The sequence below is a fragment of the Lithobates pipiens genome, unplaced genomic scaffold (genome assembly GCF_037356315.1).
Source record: "Lithobates pipiens isolate NorthernLeopardFrog02 unplaced genomic scaffold, aLitPip1_a1.2 Scaffold_27, whole genome shotgun sequence".
In the NCBI taxonomy this organism is placed as follows: Eukaryota; Metazoa; Chordata; class Amphibia; order Anura; family Ranidae; genus Lithobates; species Lithobates pipiens.
Genome location: NW_027507788.1, coordinates 148,751,268 through 148,766,018, shown reverse-complemented (window position 1 = coordinate 148,766,018; position 14,751 = coordinate 148,751,268). Strand labels below are relative to the sequence as shown.

At 41.1% G+C, this 14,751-nt stretch overlaps 1 protein-coding gene across 4 annotated transcripts in view; it reads right to left on the bottom strand.

Annotated features, from left to right (window-relative positions):
* Positions 1-14,751, bottom strand: part of PRKCZ (protein kinase C zeta) — a 614,201-nt gene that overhangs the window by 101,313 nt on the left and 498,137 nt on the right. For all 4 annotated transcript variants that reach the window (XM_077457658.1, XM_077457659.1, XM_077457662.1 and 1 more), the window contains one exon: positions 8,566-8,653. In XM_077457658.1, coding sequence (XP_077313784.1) covers positions 8,566-8,653 — 88 coding nt within the window. The remainder of the gene's footprint in view (positions 1-8,565; positions 8,654-14,751) is intronic.

Sequence of the window (14,751 nt, the reverse complement as noted above, 5' to 3'; positions counted from 1 at the left end):
TGCCTGGCCAAACTGAGTAATAGGGGGGAAAGGGTGCCCAGGGAGAACCATTTCTATGTTTATTGATATCCAGACAAGGTGAATGTAAATATATTCTGCTACTGTGGATATTATGCTTCATGTGACTCATTTTGTAGAGTAAATGCTGTATATATCAATAATGCAATGACACATGACCTTTACGTATGCAATCTCTTTTGTTCATACATTGAGACCTGTATTTACTTCAGTAACCTCTGTATGTGAGGAAGCGGATCTGCAAAATGCGTTGACACAAAGGGGCTCACTTACCTTAAATCATCAATATTCATCACATATTCAAAGTATTAAGCCAATATTGGCTGTATTTTTTACATAAATGAATACGTTTTTAGATAATATGGTTCTATATAGGTATATTTGTCGCATTTAACCACTTGCCGACCAGCCACTGTCATTATACTGCGGCAGGTCAGCACGATCCCGCAAACCATCGTAGCTGTATGTCGGCTATTTAAAGCGGGATAAGCAGGTGCGCGCACGCGGCACTGTGGGGGTGACTATGCTCATGACCGCCGGCCACGCGTGATCGTGGGCATGAGAGGCAGAACAGGGATGTGTGTCTGTGTACACACACATCCCGGTTCTGTGAGGAGAGGAAATGCAGATTGTGAGTTTCCTATAGCTAGGAACCATGATCTGTCATCTTCTATAGTCAGTCCCCTCCCCCTACAGTTATAACACACACTAGGGAACACCAGTTAACCCTTTGATCGTCCCCTAGTGCTAACCCCTTCCTTGTTAGTGACATTTATACAGTAATCACTGCATTTTTATAGCACTGATTGCTGTATAATTGTCAATCATCCCAAAAATGTGTCAAAAGTGTCCGATGTGTCCGCCATGATGTCGCAGTCTCAATAAAAACCGCAGATTGCCACCACTACTAGTAAAAAAATTATAATAAAAAGGTCATAAATCTATGCCTTATTTTGTAGACGCTATAACTTTTGTGCAAACCAATCAATATATACGCTTATTTAAATTTTTATTACCAAAAATATGTAGAAGAATAAATATCGGCCTAAACTGAGAAAAAGAATTAGCTTTTATAAAATAAAAAAATATATATTTTAATAGAGATATTTATTATAGCAAAAAGTACAAAATAGTGTTTTTTTTTCAAAATTGTCACTCTTTTTTTGTTTATAGCACAAAAAATAAAAACCGCAGATGATCAAATACACCAAAAGAAAACATCAATTTTGATTGGGTACAGCGTCGCACAACCGCGCAATTGTCAGTTAAAGCGATGCAGTGCCGTATCGCAAAAAATGGCCTGTCATTGAGCAGTATTGCAAAAAATGGCCTGGTCATTGAGCAAGCAAATCCTCCGGGGCTGAAGTGGTTACACTTTTTTGCCTATAAATAAAATATGATTTTTTTATAGAAATATTGTAGTCCTAATTGCCTATAACGTCCAACCAAGTGGTCCCCTTTTCCCTTCTCTGTTCCTAGTTATACTTATGGATGTGGCAAGGGAGCGATTCTAGTACTTGGGAGAAGGACCTTAGGGAGGTGACCAAGAACCCGATGGTCCCTCTGACAGAGCTCCAACATTTCTCTGTGGAGAGAGGTGAACCTTCCAGAAGAACAACCATCTCTGCAGCACTCCACCAATCAGGCCTGTATGGTAGAGTGGCCAGACAGAGGCTGTTCCTCAGTAAAAAGGCACACGGCAGCCCAACTGGAGTTTGCCAAAGGGCACCTGAAGGACTCTCGGTCCACAAGAAAAAAAATCTCTGGTCTGATGACTGAATAGTTTGGAGGAAACCAGGCACTGCTCATCACTTGACTAATACCATCCCTACAGTGAAGCATGGTGGTGGCAGCATCATGCTGTGGGTATTTTTCAGCCGAAGGAACTGGGAGACTAGTCACAATGGAGGGAAAGATGAATACAGTAATGTAAAGAGACATCCTTGATGAAAACCTGCTCCAGAGCGCTCTGGCCCTTTAGACTGGGGCAAGGATTCATCTTCCAACTGGACAACGACCATAAGCACACAGCCAAGAAAACAAAAATAATGGCTACAGGATAACTCTGTTAATGTCCTTGAGTGGCCCAGCCAGAGCCCAGACTTGAACATCTCTGGAGAGATGTGAAAATGGCTGTGCACCGACCATCCCCATCCAACTTGGAGCTCAAGAGGTCCAGCAAAAAAGAATTGGAGAAACTGCCCAAAAATAGATGTGCCGAGCTTGTAGAATCATACTCAAAAAGACTTGAGGCTGTAATTGGTGCCAAAGGTGTTTCAACAAAGTACTGAGCAAAGGCTGTGATTACTTATGAATGTGTAATTGGTTTCAGTTTTTATTTTTAATAAATTCTCAAAGATTTCAAACTTTTCACGTTGTCATGGGATATTGTTTGTAGAATCTTGAGGAAAATATTGAATTTATTTAATTTTGGAATAAGGCTGTAACATAAAATGTGGAAAAAAGTGAAGCGCTGTGAATACCTTCCGGATGCACTGTATATTGATAGTATGGAGCCACGGGTCAATAATTTGGCAAATTCTACTCAAGACTCAAACGCCAACTAATATTAAAGGAGACCTATACAGACCGAAGTATTTAGTCTGCTAAAGTTGGCCTGATTCTAAAAATGTTAGCTACTAGTCTTGCTACTCCCCTGGTTTCAGCAATTTCCAAGTACTGACCCAGAACAAGGATACACCATGTGAAGTCAGAACTTCTGATCTGTATACATATTTCTGATCTGTCACTCAAAGTACTGAAGCTAACTGGATCAAACTGAAAGTCAAGCAAATAATTTCCATATGTACAGCAACGACACCCTATACGTATATTCGGCCTACACACAATATTATACAGATTTCTACAAAGGACACCAGGAAAAAAACAACTGAAAGCGGTTTACACCCATTTAAAAAAAAAAACAAGAAACAACCGGCAGTATGTACCATCTATGTGCAGCCCAGTGTACAAGTTTGTGATGGAATAAAGTAACTCCTGTGTGCATGCAGCGGAGTTGCATCATTCCAGCCTGGCTATTTTAAGAAAGAGGCTCTGATGACAGAGTGGAGTGTGGCCATGGCAGCACTGGAGGGGAGTTGCTTTGCTAGGTAAGACTGCCATAACGTGAACATATGCTGTGCATACCTACACTGTATGGAATAAAAGCTCTTGGGAGCCCAAAAATTGTTTATTTGGTCTGGTAGCTTAAGATGGCCATGCATGAATCTAAATTTGTCTGGTATAGCAGGGACCGGATGAATTTTGATCTATGCATAGAAAGACTGGTTGTACATAAGTCAGATTATCGATTGAATTGTGTACAACTAGCCTGTCAGGTTTTTGCCAAACAATTAGTGTCTCTGCCTATAGCCAGCCACACTGGTCATTGTATTCTGATTGTGGGGAAGTTTCCCCTCCATCAGAATGCAAAATCACAGTGGGAAGTATTTCCCCATCAACATCAAATGTGTGGATGGGGGAGTTGGCTCATTTATTTTTGTTGAACCTACTTGGTTGAATGAAAAAAAAAAAAAAAGAATCATGTACGGCTGGCTTTAGTTCTGCTTTAAAGTCTACTGCCTTCAAAATGTATACTTTCTATGCACGGCAAGCATTTATATCATCAGGCATAAGTAAATGCAACTTCACCTTGGGTGACGCGGAAAAGGCTTTAATCATGAACCAGGTCTTTCTGCAGGTAGATCCCCCCCTAACGCAGACTTGACAAGCTATGCTACTTGCACTGTATGTTCTCTATATAATACCCTTACTGAGAATTCAGAAGAGGGCATGAGATACTTTTTTTTAGGATACCTTTTAACTGAATTATGTTTGGACCCACTGTAATAGTAATAAAAAGTTAATTGCCGTCAATATACCAGATAGTAGAGAAGGAGGAATTGGTTAAGTGCCTGGAAATATATACTTTAAAATTGAGAGGCCTCTATTAAACAAGTAAATTGTAATTGCTTGTATGAAAGATATTACTACATAGAATGTGTTGTGATGTCACACAAGGTGCGCAATGCAATGTCACATAAACTAATGACATGAGTTACATTATGACGTCATTGCTAGGTCCTGAAAAGATGACGGCCCTAGACGTAAAAGACATCTAGTTTTTGTGCAGGGGTACATTTTTGGGGAGCATATTTTGAAATTATCAAGCACTTTCTGTACCTCTGAAGTAGCCATATCATGCAGTACAACTTTGCTCACACCAAAATATATGGATTAAAAGTTCATAAAAGTGCAAATGCACCATCCAAATTATAAATAGTGATCCATATTTCCTCCCGTGCATGACAAACTAATGTAAAGTGTTCCACTTCACCACGTGCCTATGTAGACTGGCACTCACTAGAAATAAGTGACTCCTTGTTTTCACAAGAGAGTCAGACTGCGCTGTTTTGTAATATGCTCCCCCAGGAGTATGGCCAGTATGCTGGAGGAATCACCACAATCCTCAAAGTACCATCCAGTATTTGGCAAGGGAAAACCTTAACGAGAAGAAAGGAAGCCTCACATAGTAAAATAATGTTTATTCAGGGCTTAAAAAACACACATTTAGAATGTATCAAGATGTATAAGCATTGATAGAACGTATACCAGGAAGTGCCACTCTTGAGGACAGCGCAATTGTATGATGAAATGCATTGGGATGGACTTCAGGTTACATAATTTCCAGTCCAGTGGAATGAACGCTGGATCACCAGCGGTGCTTCCTGGTATACTTTCTATCAATGCTTATATATCTTAATACATTGTGTGTTTTTATCCTACTTGTAAGCCTTGAATTAACCACTTAACAACCGGCCCATAGCCGAATGACGGCTACAGGGCGGTTGCTTAACTCTGGGAGGACCTACTAGGATGTCCTCCCAGAATGGCGCGCACTCAAGAGCATCAAATGACGGAGCGATCACTTGTAAACAAACCGGCGTCATGTCATGATGCCGGTTCCTCCCTCCCCTCTCTGTACCAATTGGTACAGTGCGAGAGGAGAGATCGGTGACAGCAGCACTGTGGGCTGGATCTGTAATGCCCACAGCGCTGCTCACCGACAATTAACCCTGCAATACTCTGCCAATACCCTGCCAATACTCTGCAATGCCCTGCCAATATTCTGCAATACCCAGCAATGCCCTGCCAATACTCTGCAATACCCAGCAATTCCCTGCAATACCCAGCAATAATCCGCAAAACCCAGCCATACCCTGCAATACCCAGCCATACTCGGTGATACCCTGCAATACTCGGCCATGCTCAGCCATTCTCGGCTGTACTCAGCCTCTGTGTGTGGCCAGGCTGTGGAAGTCTCAGACGTGGTATCGCCGTACTCAGGAGGAGTAGGAGAATCTATTTTGGGGTGTCATTTTTGGTATGTACATGCTATGTGTTAGAAATATTGTATAAATGGACAACTTTGTGTTAAAAAAAAATGCATTTTAAACACTTACCGCCCGCCGGCCTCATATGACATCCTTGACTTTGTGCGGGGATATCTGAATGATGCCTGTAGCTACAGGCATCATGCAGATATCAGCTTTTTCATCCGGCGATTCCCTACACCATAAGAACAATCATAGCGGCTGTTACGCTGCTTGATTGTTCTTACGGGAGGCGAGCGGCATCCCCCCTCCCGCCGCACTCCGGTGCTTCTACCGACTCGCCAATACGATTGAAGCCAGAATCTTTTTTTTAGTTTTTTTTATTCCAGGCTTTCCAGTCTAGAGGTGAGTTGTGGGGTCTTATTGACCCCATATCGCACTGTAAAGAGGACCTGTCATGCCATATTCCTATTACAAGGGATGTTTACATTCCTTGTAATAGGAATAAAAGTGTTCAAAAAAAATATTTTTGGGGAAAAAACTGTCAAACTAAAATAAAGTAAAATGAACAATAAAAAATTATATTTTTTAAAGCGCCCCTGTCCCCATGTGCTCGCATGCAGAAGCGAACGCATACGCAAGTCCTGCCCACATATGAAAACGGTGTTCAAACCACACATGAGGTATCGCTGCAAATGTTAGAGCGAGAGCAATCAATTTGGCCCTAGACCTCCTCTGTAACACAAAACATGTAAAAAGTAAAAATGTTTAAAGCTTCGCCTATTGGGATTTTTAAGTAGCGATGTTTGGTGCCATTCCATGAGCGTGTGCAATTTTGAAGGATGACATGTTCAATATCTATTTATTTGGCGTAACTTCATCTTTCACATTATGTAAAAACATTGGGCTAACTAAAAAACAGTAAAGCACAAAACAGTTTATTTCCAATAAAAACTCGGTCAAAAAATTGCTGCGCAAATACCGTGCGAGATAAAAAGTTGCAACAACTGCCATAGTATTCTGTAGGGTCTTTGCTAGAAAATTACATAGAACCCCAAAACATTATATATGTTTTATATGTTTTTTTTTTTTTTTAGAAAATAAATGATGATTTTTACATGTAGGAGAGAATTGTCCTGGGTGCTCAAAAAACGCCTGATGGTGGGTGCATTTTGGGCCTCTGCATGTGGCATCGCCATACTCGGGAGTAATAGCAGAATGTGTTTTGGGGTGTAATTTGTGGTATGCATATGCTGTGTGTGAGAAATAACCTGATAATATGACAATTTTGTGGAAAAAAAAAAGGAAAAAAAAATCTTGATTTCGCAAAGAATTGTGGGAAAAAAATGACAACTTCAAAAAAACTCACCATGCCTCTTACTAAATACCTTGGAATGTCTTCTTTCCAAAAAGGGGTTATTTGGGGGCTACTTGTACTTTTCTGGCATGTTAGGGTTTCAAGAAATTAGATAGGCCATCAGTACTTCAGGTGTGATCAATTTTCAGATACTGGCACCATAGCCTGTGGACTCGAACTTTCACACAGACCAAATAATATCCACCAATTTGTACTTATTTTTGCCAAAGATATGTAGTAATATAAATTTTGGCCAAAATTTATGAAGACAAATTACTAATCTGCTAAATTTTAATACAAACAAAGAAAAAATATTTTTTTTTACAGAATTTTCGGTCTTTTTGTAGGTTTAGGAGATATTTCCAGTTACTACAGGTAAGCCTTATTATAGGTTTACCTGTAGGTAAGGCTGGTATGTAAAGGTTTACAACTTCAACTCATATGTTGATGTGAGCACGGTTTTGATTATTTTTTTTTAACCTTTTGCTGGTTTGTCACAGCTGTTGCATCTTATAACATAATTAAAGGGTTTTATACATATATTTATTTGTGGCATGGGTGTTTGTTTTAAATATGGAGTGAAACACGTCCATGTTAAGCTGAAAATTATCTTTTGTGAATCCCCCTCCTAGGAACCCACTTGCATGTATCTGTTTGCATCTCTGGGAGGAGGGGGAGAACTATGGGTTTAAAATGCAGTATAGGCAATAACCTCCCCATAGGAAACCCACTGCATGCTTAAATGTGCAGTTAAGTGTTTGCGCTCCTGGGGGATGAGGAATTTTCTTAGAGAGGAAAGTATGGCATAGTGGTAAATCTAGATTTTGGGAGAAAGGTAAAGATGAGGAACACCACCACCAACATTCCTCCCTCTCCTCTTTTGGGCCATTATTTAATTTTTATGATTATGTATGCACTCATGCCTCAAATAAAAAAAAAAGCCTGTTCCTTTACATAGCTAGAGCATGAATTCATGTAAGGCCTCCTCCAAGGGATACTATTTACATCTGTATTTCTGGAAAGGAGGTATCCTGACAGAGAAGGGGATATCATTTACTGGAGAGTAATCTGACAAGGAAAATCTGATCCTTTTATTCTCTGTATTCTTATCCCCTCTGTATTCATCAGTTCTTGTATTATGGGTGTGAATGTATACATATTTCTATGTATGATACTATATGGGATCCCATACCTGAAAGGATTGTCTCTGATGTACTATAAAAGTGGACACGTGTAGGAATTTATTTCCTGTATAAATTTGAGTATTGTGATGAGGAAACCCATATACTGTAGGTGAAGAAAAATGCATATAGAAACCAAATAGGGAATGTGCCCATTACCATGAACACACACCACACAATCTAGAAATGAGAAGATAGATAATAGGGTAGATAATAGAGAAGAGAAGATACATAATAGTAATAAAGTAAATAAATAATTTCAAAGCAACTAGTAACTCTGGGGGATTGGACATGTAGCATGCAATTCGTGTCCCATACATTTAAAGCTCAATATATCTCCCTGGTACAGAGCAAAATATTTAAATGTAAAAGATAAAATCCCCTCTTGTTGATATGAGCGTGTCAGCTGTGCATGTGAAGAATTTGGGTTTACTTCCAGAGCCTTGCAGTGCAATAAAGACTTGAGGGCAGATCAAACTCTGCCCTACTTAGCCTAAGGGGGGACAGATAACTTTTGTAAGTGAAGTTGCTCATTAATAAGCATTACAAAAAGGGCAATATAGTGAACTAAAATATATTTTTGTAAATAAGAATACTTATATGCTCAATAACTAACAGAAGCAAACATTAGATTGGTTTACAGGAGGATATCTACAGGTCATGCTTTTTTACTCACCATACTCTTCTCCACGGAGAATTTCCGGAGCAATGTAATTTGGCGTTCCACAGAAAGTGCTAGTTGTGTCCCCTGGCCCCAGACCCTCCTGTAATACACAGAAAAAGTTGCAGTTCACAGCATGGGTCATCAATAAGTGGTAACCAACACACCTCAAAATTTGTGTAAAACTTTTATCATGTTTCTCTATTCTCTGCCAATCACATTAAAGAAAACCTGTCACAGTCTAGGGTGATTCAGAAAACGCATATGATGAAACATTGCATAAGCAGAGGTTGCCAACAGTGAAAACAGCACATCAAAGTAATCAATAGATCTGCAGTTGTAAGAACCTGAATTTGTAGGAACCTGGGGGTATATGCAAACTTTGGCTTCTCCTGTAAAAGCTTGAGCCCACCAATCCTACCTCTTGACCTTTTATTGTAAAGGGCAATGCCACCAACAGGGAATCTTAGGAGGTGAGGTGAAGCCTAAAATCCAGTATACACTATAAGAAAATTGAACAAATGATTGTCCAGTTTTTTCTCAATGTTTTATAGCAGGTCAAAACCAAGGATGAAACAAATTTTCCAAAAATTCCCAGGCTACAAAGGTTTTTTTTTTTTGTTGTAGCTTATCGTTTCTGATCATGCGTAGTCTTTCATATCTTTTTTTTAAACTTTATCTCTTTATTAATTTTCTTTCCCATTTTAAACATAACATTACATACAACCTTATCATATAAAACCAGAATGTCATACATATTACATATAGCCCTTTTACATCCTACCATTCCCCACATTCATCTCGTTCCCCCACTCAGTCACATCCACTCCTTACACTCTTCCTTACCCAACCACTCCCCCCCTCATTCAAGCACACTTCTCCCACTATTCCTTGACAAGCTACTATTACTCTTTTTAAATATAAACCCCTTCATTCCTTTTCTCATACCACATCTTCCAAATCCTGTCAATTTTTTGATGCCACCCTGTCTTATATAGGCAACCCTTTCCTTAGGAATAACCCTATTCATATTCTGTACCCACTCTCTACTAGTAGGGGGTGTTGGGGACTGCCACTTCTGGGCTATCAATTTCCTAGCTTGAAAAAGGGACCTTATTTTCGCCAGTTTGCTATCTTTGGGATCACCACCCCCATCAGTCCACCCCAACACGCACCCTATTGGTTCCATTTCTACTTCTATCTCAAATACCTGATTAATTATCGTCCCTACCTCTCTCCAATAGTGGTATAGCTTGGGGCATCTCCAAAACATGTGTATCATATCTGCCTCATTCCTTCCACACCTAGGGCAAGCCGCATCGCGCCTTCTACCAAACAAAAAGAGCCTCTTGGGGGTGTAATATGCTCTATACAACAAAAACAAGTGAGAAAGTTTTTGAGAGGGGGAAATGGACACCCAAGGTGCCAACTCAAGAATCCTCTCCCAATGATCTTCCGAGATGCTCCCCACATCTCCCTCCCATTTTCCCCTATTCGTTTGCTCCTGCCCTCTTACCTGGGTCTTCCTGCACAAATTTACATAGGCATTAGATATTAACCCTTTCCCTGATTTTGCTCGTAGTATGTTTTTAATTGCTGGTATCTCACACCATCTTATTGCCTCGTCCCCGAACTGTTTTCCCAACGCATGTCTAATCTGTAAATACCTAAAAAAAGACTTCCTCGGAATAGCAAACTGGTCTCTTAACTCTTGAAATTGTTTCAGGTTACCATTCTGGTAAATCTGATGAATACATTTTATGCCTTTCCTTTCCCATTCCCTTATTTGTCCGTAAATCCCTTATATCCCATTACTTTTTTAGTTACCTCCCATACCTTTATCATAAGCCCCAGGGTAGGAACATCTCGTATGCGAGTCCCTGCCTCTAGTGTCACTATCAATGGTCTACCTAGATATTGTTCAAGAGAAGTTTTCTTTTTCCATCCTCCCTCCTCTAGGTCCGCTCCCACCAGATGTTGTAACTGGGCCGCTAAAAAATAGTTAAATGGATGTGGGAGAGCAACTCCCCCTCCATCACTGGGGAGTTGTAATGTTTTTTAAACCAATACGTGCTTGACCCCCTTTCCAAATCAATTCTCTAAATATGGAATCCACCTTATAAAACCATTTTTTGTGGATCCATACTGGAGAGTTGTGTAGAACATATAGGAGTTGTGGTAGAACTATAATTTTAATTAGGTTACATCGGCCTGCTGCTGATAGAGGTAATCTCTTCCAGATATTGATTTTATATTTAAGTTTACATAGCAAAGGGGCCAGATTGTCCACTATATATTGTTTGGGGTCTTTAGTAATATATATACCTAGATATTTCATTTGTGTCACTATCTGAATATGTGCCGCTTCAGAAGGTAGAGGACTGTTCAGGGGATCAATAGGCAATATACAGGATTTCTCCCAATTTATCTTTAATCCTGCAAGATGTCCAAAATCTTTAATTCTACCCATTACCTCCCCAATAGAATGCTGGACATCCCCAAGAAGCAGGAGAAGATCGTCTGCAAATAGCACTATTTTTTCTTCCTCATCTCCTCTCCTAAATCCCTTTATCCCGATATTTGATCTAAGGGATATGGCCAGGGGTTCAATTGCCATGGCAAACAAGAGAGGGGACAGGGGACACCCCTGTCTCGTTCCCCTCTTCAACTGGATCCCTGCTGAACTACCATTGTTTATTCTTATCCGTGCTTCCGGGGACCCATATAGCATTTTCACCCACTTTATAAATACAGGGCCCACCTGAAATTCCCTCAAGACCCTCCACAAGTAGCTCCACTCTATGGTATCAAAGGCCTTGGCAGCATCTAAAGATAGGACGGCTCTCTGGCCCTCACCATCCACTGGAATTTGAAGGTTTAAGAAAACCCTCCTTATGTTTATACTTGTGGATCTACCCGGAATAAAACCTGATTGATCAGGGTGGATAAGGTTTTCTATCACTTTATTTAATCTAGCTGCCAAGACCTTTGCTAAGATCTTTACGTCCAAATTCAACAAAGAGATAGGTCTATATGACGAGGGGTTGAGGGGATCTTTATTTTCTTTCGGTATCACTATTATGATTGATTCCATCATTGAAGACGGAAGCTCTCCTGTTTGTAGTGCCCAGTTAAAAACTTTTAACAATTCAGGCAGTAACACCTCGCCAAGGTGGCGATAGACCTCCACCGGGAGGCCATCTGGGCCTGGAGCTTTTTGACCTGCCATTTCCTGCACGATGCGCCGGATCTCTTCTATCGTTATCGGGCCGTCGAGTATATCCCTGTCTTCCCTAGAGAGGTGAGGTATTGTCAGCCCACTAAAAAATGTGTCCATTTCTTCCCCCTTCTCATCCTGGTTCGAGTGGTATAAATCCTCATAATAAGTTCTAAATCTCTCCAATATTTCTATCCCATTTGTGGATATCCCACCCTCTACCATTCTGATCCTCGTTACCATGGAGGGTGACGAGTTTGTTTTTACTAAATGCGCTAGCATCCGACCAACCCTTTCACCTTCTCCAAATACTTGTTGTTTTTGAAATATATATTTATTTTCAGCTTTCTCCAGTATTATATGACGGTATTCCTGCTGGGCACTCAACCATTGTCTCTGATTATCAATTGTTGGAGCATTTATATACTGGATTTCTAACTTCGCCACTCTCCTTAGGGCTACTTCCTCCCTTTCCCCCGACTGTTTTTTTATTTTAGAGATCTGCTGTATCAGGAGACCTCGAAGGTAGGCTTTTAATGTATCCCACACCATCCCCTGCGAGGCCGTATCTGTATTCCAGTCAACGTATTCCTTTAATGCATCAAGTAAATCTTTTGGTTCTCCCATAAGCTCCAACCATAGGGGACTAAATCTCCACCCCCGTTGCTGATTTCCCTTCTCCATCTCCAGGGAGGCCATCATTGCCGAGTGATCAGAGAGACTCCTTGGCATATATTTTATTTTACTTACTAATCCCACTGCCTCATCGTTCCCTAGGAACATATCTATCCTTGACAGGGTTGAATGTGAAGCGGAAAGACACGAAAATGACCGGGCTAGTGGATTCTGGATTCTCCAGAGGTCTTTCAATCCCATTTCTCCCATAAACTGTAAAAAACGATTTTCCGTTGTACTTCCTTGTTGTGTCCTCCCCTTGGGGAATCTGTCTAATGCTTTATCAATAACCATATTAAAATCCCCTACTATCATCAGTGGGACCCCCGGTTTATCCAACACAAACTCAACCAATGCATATAGAATATCCATGGAAGAGGGCGGCGGTATATAAATATTAGCCAAAATCAAAACCTTTTCCCCTATCTTACCATATAAAAAAACATACCTCCCCTGTTCATCAACCTTGACCTGAAAACAATTAAAAGGTGTCCCTACTTTAATCAAAGTGCTATCCCCCCTAGAAAAGGAGGTATGTATCGAGTGATATTGATTAGGGTATTCACCCCAATTTAACTGTAAGCTGGAAACATTTGTGAAATGTGTCTCCTGTAAACATAAAAATGTTACCCCTTGTGACCTTGCTATTGACCTGACCGCCATACTCTTCCTTGGGTCTCCCATACCTCTTACATTCCAAGAATACACAATAAAACTTTCCCCCTTTAACACTGTGGGTTCACTCATTACACGTTCTAGTGATCATCCTTATTACACAATTCATATACCCCATCTTTAACACTCAACTTTGTGTAGTTATCTCTTACCCCTTGTTTCCTTATAGTTAAATACTCATTATACAGTGCTCTTAAAGTGTACTCCATCTTTAACACTCAATTTTATGTGGTTGTCTCTTACCCATCGTTTCCCTGTGTTTGGGTGTTCATTATATAGTGCGCCTAAAGTGTGCTTCCTCCCTCCTTTCCTACATCCTATATAACCCTCCTCCCTTATGCTCCTCCCCCCCTCATTCCTCCAATCACACTCACCATTCAACCCACACACTTCTCCCGTTGCCTCTCTAGGCACCCCCTGGGGCCTTCTATTGTGACCTTCCCATACGAAAACTTTACTCCCCCTTCTACCGTGGGTTCCTTTCCTCCCTCGTCCCCATCTCTCTCTCCCCACCCCTGAAACCCTCCAAACATCCAATATATCCCACGCAATACACATTTGGGGAAAGCAAACCACCCACCCCCCCATATAAAGGGGCACAATGTTCGTCACTCCCCTTCTTCTCTATCTCGCCCTCCCGCTCCCTCCCCCATCACGAATAATGGAAACAGCTTTTTCTTTTTGCCCTCGCCTCCCCCCCCCACACCAACAAGCGACCCACCGTTCTCCCCCCTCTCCCCCCCCCAAACAAAGGGGGAGGAAGGGAGAGGGGGGAAAAACAGAAAAAAAAATTAGAAAAATCGTCAGTCCATCAGCACCATAGTCACTAAGAATGGGACTCCAACCACTCCTCAACCCCTCTAGGGCTGTCAAATATCATAGGGCCTCCAGGTGTATTTAATCGCAATCTTGCTGGATATAGCAAAGCGTAAGTCACATTCTTCTGGCGGAGTTTATATTTTACTTCCCCAAATTTAGCTCTCCTCCTTTGCAAGTCTGGCGAAATGTCTGGAAAAATCGACACTCGAGAGCCATTATATGCAATCTTACCCATCTCTCTGGCTTTACGTGTAATAGTTTCTTTATCCTTATAGAACAATAATTTGGCCAGGATTGGTCTTGGAGGGGCACTAGGTTGTGGGGGTCTTGCAGGGACCCTGTGTGCCCTTTCAATAGCTAAAAATGGTGAAAATGTATCTTGACCAAACACCTCTCCAAACCATTTCACTAAAAAGGCTATCGGGTCCGGTCCTTCACATTGTTCCGGTAAGCCCACTATCCAAATATTTTTCCTCCTCATCCTATTCTCCATTTCATCCAGTTTGGATTCCTGTCTGGTTAACTGTTCTTGCATAGTCTTAACTACTCGTATCAGAGGGTCCAGATCATCTTCAACCTGACCAATCCGGCCCTCCAACGCTGCAGTCCTTTCTTGGATTTTTTGAATATCTTGTCTGACATAGGACAGTTCCTCCTGGATGGAGATGAGTTGTACACTCACCCCTCCCAGGGACTCTTTACAGGAGTTAACTGCCATCAAGACTTCTTTTAGTGTTGGCTCTGGTTCCAGCTCCACCCCTCCCCGAGCCCCCTCTTCAACCGGAGCAGATGCTCCTTCCAAGATTGCAACTGTG